Source organism: Pelodiscus sinensis, chromosome 6 (assembly GCF_049634645.1).
Source record: "Pelodiscus sinensis isolate JC-2024 chromosome 6, ASM4963464v1, whole genome shotgun sequence".
Classification (NCBI taxonomy): domain Eukaryota; kingdom Metazoa; phylum Chordata; order Testudines; family Trionychidae; genus Pelodiscus; species Pelodiscus sinensis.
Window position 1 is genome coordinate 37,406,375 of NC_134716.1, and position 18,712 is coordinate 37,425,086.

At 40.4% G+C, this 18,712-nt stretch overlaps 1 protein-coding gene across 4 annotated transcripts in view; it reads left to right on the forward strand.

The window, feature by feature from the left end:
• CEP78 (centrosomal protein 78) overlaps positions 1-18,712 on the forward strand; it is a 60,094-nt gene that overhangs the window by 32,003 nt on the left and 9,379 nt on the right. For all 4 annotated transcript variants that reach the window (XM_075931741.1, XM_075931739.1, XM_075931742.1 and 1 more), the window contains 5 exons: positions 68-173; positions 3,709-3,841; positions 6,708-6,753; positions 10,276-10,404; positions 17,154-17,231. In XM_075931741.1, the coding sequence (XP_075787856.1) occupies positions 68-173; positions 3,709-3,841; positions 6,708-6,753; positions 10,276-10,404; positions 17,154-17,231 (492 nt within the window). The remainder of the gene's footprint in view (positions 1-67; positions 174-3,708; positions 3,842-6,707; positions 6,754-10,275; positions 10,405-17,153; positions 17,232-18,712) is intronic.

Below are 18,712 nucleotides of genomic sequence, written 5' to 3' on the forward strand. Positions count from 1 at the left end.
ACCTTCCAAAATATCAGTTACTAAAATAAAGTTTATATTTTTCTTTTTCTTTTATTCAATGTTTTAGTACAAGTGGCTGACATCTCCTTCAAAGGATGTTTTCAAACCTAAATCAAAAAAAAGAACTATTGTCCTAGGAAATGGTCGGAAAGGAAAAGCTACTATTCGTATTGGTAATACTGTCTTCCCTCTCTCTTGGCAGTTTTGCTATTCTGCATGCTCCCATCTGTCTAGAAAGTAGGCAGTGAAATTGTCCTTCAGAGGAGGACAAATACAAATAATAATGACACAATTCTTATTAACATTATATAAATATTTCAGCTCTAAATGATAATTTTATCATTCATGTTGTCAATCTCAATAGTGAGAAAAGCTAATAGAATTTTTTTAGGAAGAAGGACAGTGAATGGGAGTGTTTTCAGTTATGAAATAACCATTGAAACTACATTCTTAAACAACTAGCCCCCAGCTGGCCCTCAAATTAAAATACTCGCTGCTAATCTCTTCTTCTGTTTTTATATTGATTATCATTCTAGTCATTAACTGGGGTACCTTTCTGTTGCTGACATTACACATAGCTAATAGTACTTTCCCTATTAGAACAGAGGGAAACTTCAGCTGTAGAGTTTGCCCCTCTTTTAGTTTGGCAATACTGAATTTAATAGAAATGAATTGTTTCATCCTCTTTCCAAATTTCACTGCTTCTTTCCTGTTAGGAGACAATAAAGAGACCAGACTGCATTAAGGGTCTGTATAAACACAAAAGTTTGTATTGCTTTAACTTCACTGGTATAGTCAAAATAGTACAGGGCCCTTAGAGTGAATGCAGTTATCTGTATAAAGGTTATTTTATCAATACAGGTTGAACCTCTCTATTCCGGCACCCTTAGGACTTGAATCAGAGAATTTGCCAAATCCTGTGAGGTCAATGTTATAGTGAGTGGATCTCTTCTTATTTCACTCCGGTTAAAAAAAATGGAACAATATTTGCAATTCTGCTTAATGTATGACTTTACTGATACACCCTATATGAGCCTATGCCTAGCCAAGGCTTATCTCGCTTTATAGTAAAGTGTTAGTGTTGTTGCACAATTTTATTGTATTGTCACAAGGAAATAAGCAGATAAAGCATAAAAAGCATGCTTATGCTTAACAGCATTAACAACACTTCCATTGTTTGCTGGGCTCTTAGAAGACATTTAGGTGTAAATTGAAGTTATATAACAGCTCAGAACAGCGAGAGCCAGGATCAGTAGCTGTAAGCAAACTTTATGGGATTGCGGGAAACTTGGCTGCACCAATGACAAGTGGACATCCAACTAACTAAAATCATGTCAGACCACGGATGTTGCTGGACCAGAGAGGTTCAATCTGTATAACGTATTCCTATTCCTGTTACATGGAGCACTGTTAGACCAGTATAATTGTGCCCATATGCGGGGTTCTACTTGCATAATTACTTCAGTAAAATTTGATGCCCTAACCAAAATATTTGTGCTGGTACAAAAACTGTGTCTAGCTCAGGCCTTATGCTTTCCCTCCCCTTCTTCCTGGTGCTTGGTAGAATTAGTAACTTTTTGTGCGTTCTCTTAGTTCCATGTATACTGGATTAGTGCCTCTGTTTGAGAGGATAGCAGTATTTTCAATAGATTGTGTACTTGGGCTCATGCAGAATGAACTGAGGAGTGATCAAAGATACAAAAGCAAAAGATCCTGTAATTTGAGAACACCATAAGCAGTGATCCAGCATGGCCAGACTAAGGATGTTCGATGTTGAGTAATGGAATAATCGTATAACTTAGCAGTAACTTAGCAGTTACATGATTATTTGATAGTCCTGGGCGGGAATGGGTGGGAGGGTTAGAGCGGCAGCCAGCGTGCTCCTGGCTGCACTCCTAGGGAGCCCCATGCCACTCTGCGCTGCTGCCTCTGATACAGAGGCAGCAGTGTGGGGTGGTAGCAGCCCCTATCCATAGGGGCCCTGGGCTCCCCACCGACAGAGGCTGCGCTGGCATCCCATGGAGCAACCTCCCCCCGCACTGAGACAGTAGGACAGCAGTCGGGGGAGAGGCAGGAGGTTCTGTAGAGCCTATTCTTATGGGGAGCTGGCTCCTGCCTCTCCCCCCCCCCCTTGCTGTCTGTGTCTCAGATGCAGCAAGGGGGGGACGTGTAGTCTACAGGATTAACCGATGAGACCAGGCTTATTGGTTAACCGTGCAGTTGACTATATGTTGACATCCCTAGGTTACACAAGCATTACTGTACTTAATGGAAAACCAGATGAAATTTTGAAGGTTAGGATTCATCAATTAAATGCCAGAATCAGTTTAAAATGAAGCATAATAAACTCTTAAAAAAGGGAAAAGAAACTCTGAAAATTGTTTTAGAATAGCTAAAATTTGTGCAATGGTCTGTTTCCTAAAATACAAATGTTCTCCAAATTCTCTCATTGCTGCCTAATTCAGATTCCTACTTCTGCTGATCCCTTTTCAAATAACACACAGCAAATGAAGCAGGGGACTTCTGAATTGTGTGCTGCATCAGCATAGACCTTTTTCTTCCTTCCCATGTTGACTTTAGCATAGTTTACTCACTCTTGGAATTGCTATGGATGTTGGATTCAGAGAGCAGTCTATATTTTCATATGTTGGGCTTTCCATAGCAAACTGTCCACTGCTAGCATAAGATGAATCTGGCCCTAAACATGAATGGCATTCCTGTCACTTTTTTATTGCAAGTAAATCTGCTAATTTGACTAAATTATTCAAATTGTTCTTCTTTTGAATTTGCGACACATTATAGTATAACTATTTTTCAAAAGGTTGCTAAAATCATACTTAATTGTGTTTCTTTGGCTGTTTATCTTTTTTAAATCTTTGCTTCAGTGATTTGGAGACACAGAGGTAAGCATAGTAAGTCAAACTGCATGAAACAGATAAATTTCAAAGGTCTTGAAATTGAGACAGTTGTGAGAATACGGAAAGAAAACTACTGCTGCTAACTTTTTTGAACCTTTCTCCTAAAGTTTCGTTACTTGATAATTGTGACTAGGAATTTGAAGTCTCATCAACATCAATTATGTCTTTTTACATTGCCACCAGATTAGCAGGACTATTGTATGTTCTTCAGAGGACTATAACTCAAAGCTTTTGTTTTTGAATGCTTCAGTTAAAACAGCTCAGGTATTCCTGATGCAAAGAGAGTGGGAATATTTCCTTTTACCCATAAGTTCAAGGGCTGACTTATTTTACAGTCTGGACTGCACCCCAAAGTTAAATAACTTATTTTCATGTTCAGGTATTTCACTAAGGTAAATTATATAAACTTCAGGAGCAGTTCTTGAGTGTGGCTGGGTCTAACTGATGCAAAGCCAGAGATGGAGTGAGCATTTAATGATACAGTTAGTATTGGGATACAGTCCAAACAGTGAAATATATCTGCCCTTGGGCTAATGGGTATAAGGATATAGTCCCACTCTCTTTGTACTCAGGAATACCTGACTATTTTCACTCAAGCATTCAAAACCAAAAAAATTCTTAGAAACTTGTCCTGAAAAATTTCAGTTGGAAAGTTGTTTATTTGAAAAAATTACAAACTAAAAGAAGATCCTTAAAATGGAAATGCCTGAGCAATCTTAACTCTTGATGTTTTCCATGTTGTAGTTGTAACGAATTCTCTCTTCTCCTCCATGCCTGCTGTACAATACAGGATTATCATCTAAAAAGCCAATACAGCCTGGAAAGAGTCCATCTGATAAAGATAGCTATTCACCAAAACCATTACCACCAGGTGCATATGGTTTCCTACCGTGGCGTACTGCAGAACGTGCAAAGAGGTGCAGGTGAAGTATTAAGAGTGTGAGGAAGAAAATACAACATTCGGATTGTATCTTGGATTATGGTAGAATAAATGGATGTGGTTTTCAAAGGCCATACTGTAAATTCTAATCTATGCTTATTTTAAAACAAGTTAGTGGACACAAAACAGATTTTACATTGCATTTATAATCCTTTCTGTGTCCTGTGGTTGTAAACTGTTGCTCTGCCAATAGTTGCCATTGGTTAGCTGCATGTAGGTTTTGTTTTTTTCCAGAGCGCACTTGTTTCTTTAAAAAAAAAAAAAAAAATCATGGAATATTTCATGTCATAATTGGTTCTGTAAACCAGATAAAGGAGAATAATGCTATTGGTAAAATTGATATCTTCTAATTCAACTTAGCCATTTATTTTGTTGAGTTGTAAATGCTTGAATTAGAGACAATGTTTGTTACTCCTTTTGGATTTGCGGTGCTAACAATTGAAAGAGAGACTGAGCAAGGTACTCTTCCTTCTTGTACGTCATCAGGAGATTGTTTACTAAGTTCCAATCAGTTTATGCAGCCATACAAATAAACATATAATTTATCTTTTTGTCATGTTTTCCTATCAGTCTGTTTTTGCCACATATTCACAACATGACTTTCCGCACTACTTTAATTACTTGGCTTATTTATCTGTCTGTCTTTTTATTTGTTGTGGTTTTCACGTAATGTGGAATTAACTGAATATCCTATGTCTGTGACCTTTTAAATAAGACAGAGTGGAAAATTCTTTCACGGTTGAGATAGCAGTCAAAGTGCAAGAATTTGACCACTAGATCTGGGTGGTGGAGCGTCTTTGTTGAACTTGATCATTTAGGTAGGCTAAGGTATGCAGAAGTTTGTAAGCTGCTCTATTTAAGTGACGATGGGCAGCTTCTCATAATGGGAGACTGTGTATGTGGCTATAGGAACGATAGAGTTATGGACTCGGAGTGAAAGGGGCAAAGTCCTTGTTAGTTTAGAAAACACTTGCAGGAGGAGGTAATGGCCATGCATAGCTTCTAAATCTTACAGGAGCTGCCTGGCCCCTTCTCTCTTACTAGGGTGACCATCCGTCCTGTTTTTACCGGGATTGCTCTGTGTTTAAGCTGTCTCCTAGGCATCCCAACTTTTTTTTTTTTATAAGGGGCAAAATGTCCCATGTTTGCACACCCCCTTATGGTCCTTGAGTTCCCTGGTCAGCGTAGCCACAGCAGCCTCCTATTTGTGGCTGATGGTAAAGCATGTGGTGTGTGGAGTCAGGCAGAGTGCCAAGGGAGAAACCAGTTAGGAGTGTCTTCCCTTCCTGTGTACCCCAAAGAAGGAGGGGAAGTCTTCTAGCCTTTCAGGAACATGGGGCTGAAGCCCCAACCACCGGCATCCCACACCCCAACATTGTAATGCTTAAAGATAGACATATTTAAATCCATATTGAATCACCTAAATAAGACCTGGCTTCAAAAGTGCCAAGAAGCCAACATTTCTTATAAACTCCAAAGTCAGCTGCAACGGTGCCACATCTAAACTGTACAGGAGCTGTAGGCATCTAAATACAGGCAGTCCCCGGGTTACGTACAAGATAGGGACTGTAGGTTTGTTCTTAAGTTGAATCTGTATGTAAGTCAGAACTGCCATCCAGATTCAGCCGCTGAATCGGGACACCAGTTCTGACTTACATACAGATTCAACTTAAGAACCCTAGGCGTCCCCAAGTCAGCTGCTGCTGAAACTGATCAGCAGCTGATTCCAGGAAGCCCGGGGCAGAGCAACTCTGCCTCTGGCTTCCTGTAGTCAGCCGCTGGTCAGTTTCAGCAGCGGCTGACTTGGGGACACCTGGGGCAGAGCAGCTCGGGTGCTGCTGGGTTGGTCCAGTAGCGCGGCCGCTCCTCGGCGCTAATGGACCAACCCAGCAGCACCGCAGCTGCTCTGCCCCAGGCGTCCTGATTCAGCCACTGCTGAAACTGATCAGCAGCGGCTGAATCAGGACTCCTGGGGCAGAGTAGATGGGGTGCTGCCGGGTTGGTCCAATAGCGCCAAGGAGCGGTGCTGTGGGACCAACCGGCAGCGCCCCACCTGCTCTACCACAGGCCCCGGGCTTTGCTCCACATCTCCCTAGTCTGCTGAGGGGGGCACTAGCTGCGTCCCCCCCAGCAGACCAGAGAGACGCGGAGCAAAGCGGCGGAGGACCCGGGCCGGACCTGCTGTGCTTCCAGATCAGCTGGAAGCGCCGGGGGTCCGGCCCCGGGTCCTCCGCCGCTTTGTTCAGCGTCTCCCTGGTCTGCAGACCAGGGAGACGCTGAGCAAAGCGGCGCAGGACCCGGGGCCGGACCCGCGGCGCTTCCAGATCAGCTGGAAGCGCCGGGGGTCCGGACCCGGGTCCTGCGCGGCTTTGTTCAGCGTCTCCCTGGTCTGCTGGCTCTCGCAGCAGACCAGGGAGACGGGGAGCAGCTTTTCTCGCCCCGGAGGAGGCGGGCAGTGGGACCAGGAGTCCCGCCGCTCCAGTCCTCCGGGGCGAGAAAATCCCCGTTCGTATCTGCGGATCCGACATAAGTCGGATCCGCGTAACTCGGGGACTGCCTGTATGGACTTATGAGCCTAACTTTAGGCACCTAGTTTTGAAAATGTGGTCTAAATCTCGATTAGAGAGTAGAGCTACTTTGTTGTACAGTATGATATTTTAACAACAGTTTGTTGAACAGATCATGTCAGGTATTTTTATACAGTGTTTTAACTTTTATTTCTTTTGACTATCTTAGCAATGTATGTTTGCAAGATCAGGACTCTTAGAATTATACCTTCAAATTAAAATGCTGACAAAAGATAACATTTTTTTCAAAAAACCCACCCTGATTTAATCATATCATTGTAGGGGGTTCCCGGTGGATGATACCTGTGAATTACCAATGAAGTTCCAGGTATGATTATCAGTTACATATTACTAGGTAGGTGCATAAATAATATGCTGGCCAAATAAAATCCTTTGTACCCAGGGAGCTTCCAATACAAAACTACATAGTGACAAAACAGAAGTGGAGAGTGTTTTTATGATTTAAATACTTCCTGGAATCATGGAAATCGTGTGTGTGTGAAAATACTTCATGGTCACACTTTAACATTTGGGAAGAATTTTTGTTTTTAAGCAATGCTTGAGGTTTTATTTGTGTTCCTCGTAATTTTTTTTTATTGCTAAAAATTGTATTAGTAGGGTTGTGTTTTTTTTATTTTTGAATTTTTTAATTAAGCAAATATCTTCTTACAAGACTCTAACATAAGTAGGAAGAAGGTAATTAAGATGGCATGGCATTTTTTTATTATTAAAGACATTTTTGGTTCAAAAACTCTACTGCGACAATCTCATCATCCTCTCAAGCCTCTGTGTAGACATACATGCTTAAACTGAAATGTGTCCATGTGAGAGGATTACAATGATTTTACAAGTACAGTGATTTCAGTTAGACTTTAGTTGGATTTTTTTTAAAGTTTAGCTGGAAAAAAATGCAGATTGAACCTCTCTAGTCTGGATCCTTGGGACCTGTCTGGTCCTGAACCAGATAATTTGCCAGACCTCTGGAGGTCGATATTATATAGCAGAATTACCAACACTTCCACTGTTGACTGGGCTCTTAGAACACATTTAGTGATAAATTAGAACTAAATAACAGCACAGAACACTGAGATCCAGGACTGGTAGCTCTAAAAAACCTAATTGAATGACAGGGAAACTTGCTCGCACCCATGATAAGCCGACATCCAGCTAACTAAAATTATGCCAGACTACAGATGTTATCAGACCAAAATGTGCCAGACTAGAGAAGTTCAGTGTGTACAAATATTTTCATCAGCAGCGACCATGAGTTCAACGCCCTTTGGTGTCCGATGCCTCCCTCACTATTTCCTTCCATCTTTCCCTGTCCAGTGCAGAGTGGCTTAGTTTCTGTAGACTAGCTCCGCACCAATCTACTATATCATCTACCCATTCTCTGTGGGGTCTGCCTCTCCTATTCAGACCATCCATTATGCCGAATACCAAGGTCTTAACTTTTCGTTCATCGTTCATTCTGCAGATATGCCCGAATATTCTGCAGCAGGTTCTCTTTCAGCTGTATCTTCCTATATAATTCCTTGTTGATGACTTTCTGCATCTATCCTATTCTCAGGATCTTTCTATAACTCCTCTTGAATGCCAATATCCTTCTCTTCAAATCTTTCGTTATCACCCATGTGTCACATCCGTACAACATGCTGCTAAATACACATATTTCCTTAGCTAATCGCTTTACTTTTCCAGATTTTATATGTGAACTTCTCTGCGTTCTCTAGTTCGATACCATCTACACTCCTTCCTATTTCCTTATCTCTAAATACCATTGTCTTAGTTATATCAATATTCATAATCAGTCCATACTGCTTCCCTTCCTCATTTATCACCTGCACCATTCTCGCTAACTTCTCTTCATCTTCCTTACTGATAACTATATCATCTGCGAACCTCAAGTTGTTAATTTTCATCCCATGTATCGATATCCCTTCCGCCTCTTCCTTGATCTTGTCCATTGCTCTCTCTAGGTCTGTGAAGAAGATACTCGGCGATATCAGATCTCCCTATCTCGTACCTCTACTTGTTCTAAACGAACTTCCCAACTCTCTGTATGTTCTTACTGCTGCCTCTGTATTACTATTGGTATCCTTCAACAACCGTATCAGTCTACTATCCACTCTGTACGACTTTCTAATCTATACTGTCAAATGCCTTCTAAAAGTCAATGATGCAATTGTAGATGTTCTTGTTCTTTCACTGAACTTTCTCCGCTATCAATCTTAGTGCCAATATCTGCTGTATGGTACGTCTATCTTTCCTGAATCCCTCTTGCTCATCCACTAGATGTTCTTCTATCTGCGATCTCAATCTCTCCATCAGTTTCATCTTCAGCACCTTGCCTAGATGACTTGTTAAGGCAATCGATCTGTAGTTCTTGCACTCCAACTTGCTTTCTTTCTTGTGTATTGTCACCAGCACAGATCTTGTCCATTCCTTAGGTGCCTTCCCTTCTTTCCACGTTTTATTACATAGTCTATGTATTTCCTGAATCATACTTTCTCCACTGTATTTGATCATCTTTCCCGTGATCTTATCATTTCCAGGGCTCTGATTGTTCTCTAGTCATTTCACTGCTCTTCTTACTTCCTCCTTCAAATTATCGGTCTCGCTCTCAATGCCCAGCGGTGATATGATATCTCTTTCTATTCTTCAATCATTTTGAGTTCAGTTAATTGTGGTATAGAAGATACTAAGGGAAGCATACTCATGAAATCTCTGGCACCAATCACCTGCTTTGAGGTTGACATTAATTTATCTGTTACTGAAAGCATGACCATTTTACTGCTAGTAATTTAAAAGAATAGGCTGTAGGGGAGAGGAACCTTGATAGTTATGACAATGTTTGCCATTTTCATAATATGGTGTTTTTTTTTTAATGGAGTAAAATCACTCGCTCTCCATTGGAATTCTGGGTTGATCAGGAACCAAATCAGCTTCCAGCGTAACTAGCATTTCAGGAGCTGCTCTAAATTGTTACCTTGCTTGGACTACCTCTGAGCATTTTTGCATCCCAGAGCTGTGCAGAACTAGGTATGTTTACATTGCGCGTTCTTGCATAAGAAGATATGCAAATAAGGTGCGGCGATGAACATCGCCGTGCCTCATTTATATACCTAATGACCTGCCATTTTGCGCAAGGGGCATTTGCACAAGAAGGAGCAGTCTACACTGAACATAAGCAGCAGAATGGCTCTTGTGCAAAAGCCCCTTGTGCAAAAATGGCAGCTCATTAGGTATGCAAATGAGGTACAGTGATATTCATCACCATGCCTCATTTTCATATAATCTTGCGCAAGAATGCGCAATGTAGATGTAGCCTTACTGAATAACTATGTATCTCTGCTTCCACTACCTGCAGGCAGACAGGCCCCCACCTGTAGTACAAGAGCTTTGGAGATCTCTGGGTAACACAGTGGTTAGGATTTATCTTGCGTAGTAATTGTAACAAAAAATTACCATTCAGGCACAACTTTTATCTCTGTGTCCATAGTTATTATAATGAAACAGTATTTTTATAGTTTATGGTGCTTAAAATATTCTTCCTGGTTCATTAAAATGCTTTTAAGTCTAGTATAAAGAGAGACTGCAAATGACAGACTTTACCTCATTTTTGGCATGGAAATTACTTTGCAAAAGATTATGCATACCCTTTCCACATGCACACTTATTTCTAGATTGTTTGGAACTATTCAGAGGAACACATTATGACTAATTCAGAATAAGATCTTTGTGGATGACATGGCTTCTAATCAGAAGTATTCACTAATATTGTATAACATATTTCCTTGTTAAACATTGTTTAATAATGCTCGTATATTCACTTATTTCATATAAATAGACAGGCATTCCTGTGAAAGTGACAGTGGAAACTGAAGAAACAGAAGGGGCTTTAGGGGACAGTCTGCATGATTCTGGTTTAACAAAATCCCTAGATAAAACTAATGTAAGACAATATCAACAATTACAGGTAAGGAGAAATATTTTGTTCTTCATATTTTCCAGAAAAAACAGATTTTTAGAATTAGGTTTAAATGGAAGACTAATGATTGAAAGTGAACTCTGAATATTTGCATATTTCTATTGTACTATAGCACAGTGTTTCTTAAATTGTGTTCCGAGGCACACCGGTGTGCCACGAGGCAGTTGGAGGTGTGCTGCAGAGAACAACAGAGTTCAAAATGGCCACCCTTAAAGGGGCAGGCGACCTTTTTTCCTCAGTAACTTCCCCCCTGACCTTGCCCCCCCCCCCCCCCCCAACAAAAAATTCCTTGGTGTTCCTCATTTAAAAAAAAATATTGTTTGGTGTTCCTCTGTCTTAAAAAGTTTAAGAAACACTGATATTGCATATGTGCCTCAATTCACCAAAGTGCATGAAGCACAATTCCTGTCCTTAATCACCTCCTCTTTATAACTTGAAGACTGTTGTTCTGTCCCCATCAGTCTTCTCCAGACTAAACAAACACATTTTTTTCAGTGTTTCCTCATGGGTTATGTTTTCTAGAACTGTAATAATGGTTACTGCTTTCCTTTGGACTTCCTTCAATATATCCATTTCTGTGGTCCCCAGAACCAGACACAGTACTTTGGTTGAGGCCTTATTAGTCCAAAGAAGAGAGGAGGAATTACTTTTTCATGTCTTGCTTACTTCACTCATGCTAAATAACATCTTAGAATGATTTTTTTGCAATAATATTATTCATACTTTGTGATCTGTAACCCCCAAATCATTTTTTCAGTATTCCTTCCTAGACAGTCTGGGTTTGTGCAATTGATTATTCCTTCTACAGTGCAATAGTTTGCATTTGTCCTTATTGAATTTCATCCTATTTAATTCAGAACCATTTTTCCAGTTTGTCAATATAATTTTAAATGTTAATCCTGTCCTCCAAAATGCCTGCAAACCCTCCAAGCTTGGAATCCTCTGTAACTTTTATAAGTGTACTTTCTATGCTACAGGCAGTCCCCGACTTATGCGGATCCGACTTATGTTGGCTCCGCAGTTACGAACGGGGCTGCCCCGGAGTACACAGACTGCGGGACCTCGCGGTCCCGCCGCCCGTGTACTCCGGGGGAGAAAAGCTGCTCCGCGTCTCCCTGGTCTGCAGACCAGGAAGACGCGGAGCAAAGCCGCTGCCCGAGCCCTCCCCCCCCCCCCCCCCCCCCGGCGGCTTTGCAAAGCCTCGGGGAAGCCGGCAGCGATGCAGCCCAGACTTTCCCCAGACGTTGCAAAGCCGCGGGGGGGCTCGGGCAGTGAGGCAGCCCAGGCCGCCTGGGCTGCTCCGCTGCCGGCTTCCCCGCGGCTGTCCCGCTGCCGGCGTCCTCAGAGGCTTTGCTCCCCGTCTCCCTGGTCTGCTGGTCTCCTGGGAGACTGGGAGCAAAGCCGCGGAGGACCCAGGCGGCGGGACCGCGGTGCGTCTCGGTCCGCCGCCCGCGTCTTCCTGGTCTGCTGGGGTGGGGTGGGGGCGCACCTAGTACCCCCCTCCCCCCCCCCCAGCAGACTAGGCTTTTCTCTGGACGCCTGTGGCAGAGCAGCTGGGGCGCTGCCGGTTGGTCCCGCAGCGCCGCTCTGGGCGCTACTGGACCAACCCAGCAGCACCCCAGCTGCTCTGGTCCTGATTCAGCCGCTGCTGGTCAGTTTCAGCAGCGGCTGAATCAGGACGCCTGGGGCAGAGCAGATGGGGTGCTGCTGGGTTGGTCCAGTAGCGCCGAGGAGCGGTGCTACTGGAGCAACCCAGCAGCACCCCAGCTGCTCTGCCACAGGCGTCCCCAAGTCAGCCGTTGCTGAAACTGACCAGCGCTGACTACAGGAAGCCTGAGGTACAGTTGCTCTGCCCCGTGCTTCCTGGAATCAGCTGCTGATCAGTTTCAGCAGCAGCTGACTTGGGGACGCTTGGGGTTCTTAAGTTGATTCTGTATGTAAGTCAGAACTGGCAGTCAGTTTCAGCAGTGACTGAATCTGGACGCCAGTTCCGACTTACATACAGCTTCAACTTAAGAACAAACCTACAGTCCCTATCTTGTACATAACCCGGGGACTGCCTGTATTATCAAAATAATTTTTAAAGATACTGAACAGAACTGCATGTTAGAAGATAACTGCAGGACTCTATTTGATATGCCTTGTTAGTTTGACTGTGAATCATTGATTACTCTGAGTACAGTTTCCAACCAGTTGCATCTGTATTATCATAGGTTTGTCCTAGGTAATACTTCCCTCATTTGCTTATGAGAAAGTCATGAGAGACAGTATTAAAAGCCTTACTACAGTATAGATCAGTGTTTTTTAAAGTGTGTGCTGCAGAGAACAGAGATCAAAATGGCCTCCCTTAAAAGGGTAAACTTCTTTTTTTCCCTCAACAAAAAATCCTTGGTGTTCTGCATTTAAAATATATATATATATATATATATATATATATATATATTGGTTGGTGTTCCTTGGTCTTAAAAAATTTAAGAAACACTGGTATAGATATATTGCATCTACTGCTTCTCTCACTCCACAGGGCTCGTTATCCTGTCAAAGAAAAATATTAGGTTATTCGCTTCTAGATACTTACAAATTTATTGTTTGATTTCTTTTTTTTCTCCATTATCTTTTAGGGTATTGAAATTAAGATGGCTGGTCTATAATTCCCTGGGTTTTCATTAGCCCCTTCTCCCCCCCCCCTCCTTTTTTTTAAATACAGATAATTACTATGATAATTTTGTTTAATCTTCTGGGATCTCTCCCATCCTTCATGACTTGTCTCAGATTATCACTAATGATTTAATGAACTCTTCATCTAGTTCTTAAGACTTCTAGGAAGCATTTTGTTGGGTCCTACTGACTTGAAGGCATTTAAGTTATTCTTAATTTGTTTCCCCCCATTCAAGCCTCAGAGCCTACTTCATTTACACTGGTGTTCAGTATGTTAGTTGTCTGATCACCGTTAATCTTTTTGGTGAAAATTAAACAAACAAGGCATTTAACATTTCAGCCATTACTGTGTTTTCTGTTATTTGTATCTCCATCCCCATTGAGTAATGAGCCTATTTTGTCCTTGGTCTTCCTCTTGCTTCTAATGTGTTTGTAAAATGTTTCATGATGTACAGCACTTCAATAGCAATAATGAGATGTTTATATGTGCTGTTTCCTTAAAACTTTGTGAAGGGAGTAAATGTATTTAAAATAGTTTTTTATTAAAATATTGTATTTTGTTGTGCAAAATGTTTTTAAAGATAAATTGAAATTTGAGGTACTTTAAAGCTCCATTTGCAGTTAAGTTTTATAATATCTTTTTAACTTTGTCATCATTCTGCATAATTCCTTTGCTTACTATCTATAGCAAAATGAAGAATCATAGCTAGACTCTCTGACAGCTGCTAGAAGCATATTCATACAGTGTGTGATAGTGGTGCAGAAGGAAGGAAAATGAAGGGTTTGTTTTAATGGCTCAGTAACAGTGATTTGATAAAATAGAATTACTATAAAACGCTACTCCTCAGGCAGAATAACTAAATACTTGAAAAGCTGGCAGTTGAGAATTTAGTTTGCAAAAGATATTTTGCCACCAATTAATGTAATTTTTAACTACACAGTTACCCAAAAGAAATAAAAATTAACTTAGTGGCAGATCTGTGTCAGAAGGCGCATAGAGAATGATTGGGATATGGAGGAGACAGTGGAATTACTGTACTTTAGTATAGGTTCTCTTGTAAGGGGAAAACCTACTATATGTCTTACTACTCCTGGATAGAGGATAAAAGGAGTAAGTATTTGTTACATAAGAATTATGGTTCTCTTGGGAGGTGGACAAGTTTGAAACATGTCTGAAAAATGCCTTGGTAGTATCCTCCCTTCCTATTAACTGAGGGCCAATATTCTTATACCTGTCACAGTGAATAAGTCGTGTATGGTGCAATTGATAGTTGGTTTATTTCAATGTGGCTATTTAAGGATCAAGATACCACTGAATGGGAAACAGGTGAGATAATTTGGCATTTAGAAGTATTGTTTCCTTTTATGCTATGCTTCTTGCCATAACGGCAGTTTATAGTCGCTTTAATTCTTATGTTCATTTAATATGTTAGTTAATGTAGTTCATTTAAAAAAAGGATTCTGAAAATGTAAATGAAAACTCCAATATTTTTCAAAACTAAATAAAAAATAGGAACTGATATATTCCTTCCCTCCACTAGAGGGAATCAGAAGCGCTTGAATTGGCTCTTATTCACAGAGGAAAGACCTAAGAATTATACTATTGTAAATAGTTATTTAAATGGTGGACTTCACACTCCATGTAGTGCAATCTTTAACTTTACATAAGCACTGCAGATATTTATATAATATGTGAAAAGAGCCTGTTTATTTTCCTTTTCAGTTTTTAAAGGTTAATCTGTCTGAGAACTTACCTAAAAGTCAATGATTCCTGTTTTAGTCAGCCACCTAACATTTCTTTATTATGTTATTTTCTGTGTTAACTTCTATTGCACTGCAGCATTAGTGTTGTTATTATTAGTGTTATACTGTAAAACCAAACTGCAGGGCTGATTTTGTTTCTTCCTTAACTCCAAGCACATCTGTGCTTGTCCCAGCCAAAACCTGTCTGGAGATATAAATCCTCTCGACAAACTACAGTAAAAGGATTTTTTGCAGAAGAGAATAAACTAACTAAAGGACACATTTCAGATGTGGATACCAAGGCTGCACGAGAAACGTACATACACCTGTTTTAGCACCAACAAATGGGTGTAAATAAGTCACGTTCATTTGAAATTTTGGCTTCTAACAAGATAGCACTTAGGAGGAAATTTACCTGAAATTTTTTTTCCTATCTACTGTGCAGACATTTATTTGCTAATTCCTAATTAGGGGTTTAATCCTGCAAGGCTGCGTCTAGACTGGCATGATTTTGCGCAAAAGCAGCCGATTTTGCACAAAATATTGCCGCCTGTCTACACTGGCCTCCAGTACTTGTGCAAGAACACTGACTTTGTAATGTACAAAATCAGTGGTTCTTGCGCAAATACTCTGACACTCCTGCTCAGGGATAAGCCCTCTTGTGCAAGTATTCTTGCGCAAGAGGGCCAGTGTAGACAGCAACGTTAATTTCTTGTGCAAGAAAGCCCGATGGCTAAAATGGCTTGCATGGATGCGTTCGCACAAAAGCAAATCTTTTGCGCAAAGGCACATGCCAGTATAGACGCTCTCTTGCGCAAATACTTTTAACGGAAAAACTTTTTCGTTAAAAGTATTTGCGCAAAATCATGCCAGTCTAGACACAGCCCACACGTTTACTTTCAGTGGTAATGCCTGCCAACTTCAATAAATCCTACCGAACTGGATTTCTTTGGAATTAACAACAGTAAGAAGTGTATCACTAGTGTTTGCATTATAGGGCAATGTACAAGGCAAATTTATTATGTGTTGGTATTATTAGAATGTTGTTTTCTTAAGAATCTCTGACTTTTTTTGCCCTTGCAAGTCCTCCCTTTTCTAGATTTGTGATAGCAGAGACCATGTTCCTTTTGTGATGGTACGATGTCTGCCATACACAAGTATCTTCAATGCTTGTTAAGAAAGAAGTCAGTATCCAGCTAGATCTGTCTCCAAGATAAATTTCTATGAGCCTTTCTACATATCAACAGCTGTCCTTGTTTAATTCTCCTTTGGCTTTAAATACCTAGAAGAAGATGAGGCTGTAGAAGGCCCATTCTCATATTTTTGGTCTGTGAATGATTCTGTCATTTGAATCCCCAGTCTCCCTAACTCAGGATTCCAAGAGTTTCCAGAAACTCTTAGGAAAGCCTAGCTGAAGTCTCTGACTTGGAGTCGTTTGTAATTTGTTACTGAGCAGTTCCATCAGCGTCTTGTTGTAACTGTGTTGTAGAACTTGCAATAGACCTCTTGCTTATTTTCCCGATCCGTTCCTCCAACCTCCTAAGAGAGCTGACATTCTTTTTAAAGTTCCACAGAACTGTCATTTTTAATATTTCTTCTGTCCCTGACACTCTGGTCAGCTGTGGCTCAGAGGAATTTGATTATTATTCAAAATGTCATATTCCAATTTAGTCTTGCTTTATTTCTTTTTTAATTTGATAATATTGTTTATTAACCCTATTAAAGGGATTGCAGTCTTGAAAAATAAAAATATTTAAATTTAGAATTTAAAATACCCCCTCAACTGGTTAAAGTATTGTAGGGTATCACCTATAATTTTGAAGTCTTTATATTCCTGTAATATTCACAGTACTAGATGATAAATACATTCCAAAGGAATAAATGTTTCTATCAAGTAAAAATGCATTTTGATTTTTCTAACCTCACTCTGAGATTGACCAGGTAGGCTTATTTATTTTCTAAACAAGGTAGACAAAAAGAAAATAAATAGAAACAATCCTTGCATTTAATGTTGGAGACCTGAGAGAGAGTTTGCTTTGCAAAATGTTGTCAATAACATTTAAAATTTTAAAGTAAATGTTGTAGTCACATTTTAAACTTTTTATTTTAATCTGGTTAAATGATACTGTATATTTATTAAAAAATAAAAACTACTTCCCTTTCCACTAATCACCATCAAAACTCCCCCTTGTCTCCAAATAACATTCTTGAATGCAACTATATCATATCTATAGTGTTATGGACTGAGAGTATACACCCAGTTATAACATAAATATAGTTACAAAGTATTATAGGTGTGTCTGCTTCTTTAAAGACCATCTTCTACTTTCTGACAGATAGAGTTGAAAGAATGTCTACTAAAATTAAAGGAAGAAAGAAGGGCAAGAGTAAAGGCTGATGAACGGATAATGGAGGTAGTGATTGTTTAATGTTAAATGGTAGTTCACATTTGCCTTTATAGATATGTAAATCATATTACCTAAATATTTAGTTGGGAATAACTATCAATGATAATTAGGTGCATGTTAACATATTATATAATGGTTAAATTATGTGAACTAGTTTAAAAAAACAACTACTAGGATTTCAGATGCTTTAAAATGATCAGTTCCATTCTTTTCTAGAGAGGCTCTTAATACATCCATGAACCTGGTATATCTGATCGCCTTCCAGTAGCGTATTAAGTGACATGACTTACATCCATCTCTCACTCTTTCTGCAGGGGCAGAAGTGCATACAGGGGACTGATTTGTAGAATGCTCTGTTTTTAATATACATACTGCTATATACTAGAGAAGGACAGGTTGAATAAATGCATAGTCCACTTGACATTGAAGGTGGTGAGGTTTATGTTCAGGAGGAAGTTTATTCCACAGATTTGGATTGGCCTCAAGGTTGAAGCTCATGTGTGTGGAAGACAGTACATCCTTATAAAAAGAGTTGCATAGTGTAATAAGAGCATAATTGTTGAGCATGGTGAACATCATTGAATTTGATTTGATATTCCTTGAGAAGCTAATGTGGAAAAGGACAAGCTTGGTGTCTTTACAGCAGAATGTGTTGGTGAGAGATGCACTGAAGCATTCTGTTCCTAAATACTGCAGGCTTGGTGCCCAAGTGTATTGCATTTCTATAGCCCATTTAAGAAAAGGTGTGAATAGCTGAGGTCAAAGTACTGTGTGTCACTTACCAGCTTTAGAGAAATGACAATTTGTATTTAGTAATGTGTTTTTGTGCTCTTGCTCTCTTTCAGAGCCTTGAATTCCAGTTTTAGCCCAGCTGCTGTTTCATTGTGCTTTTTAGTATTTAGTATACAGGCCATTTTGCTTGTTCAATTTTTGTTGAGTGATTAATCTTTGAATGTATGGGAATAAGGATGTTAAGAGGCAAGTAACTAGGTAATTGTGTAGGCAATACAATTTGTATCGACTTCATGATTAGTTGATAAGGGAAGGCGATCAGAAGGAGCTACCCGTGCTGTGGCTCTGCAGTTTAAATGTAGTAAGAGCCAGACGCGCAGGTAGCCCAGCTCTTACTATATTTAAACTGCAGAGCTGCAGTGGGAGTAGCTCCTGGACCCTGCACAAGCTGGCACCAAGCCAGGCTTGCTCAGTTCTGGCTCATGCCAGGTCCAGCAGCTCCTGTCCGTTGTGGGGTCCCTGATATAGAGATAGCCAGGCCGGGATGGGGGAGAGGTGGAGGAATGTGAGTAGTCAATTCAACTACCCAATAAGCCTAGGCTTACTGGGTAGTTGACTAATTGACTACTCTTTTATATCCCTACATGGGAATGGTTTAATTATGTTGATGGGACATCTCTCTCATGTCAGCATAAAGTGGCTACATGAGAGATCTTAACTGCCATGCTGCTGCATCATTACAGCTGTGCTGCTTG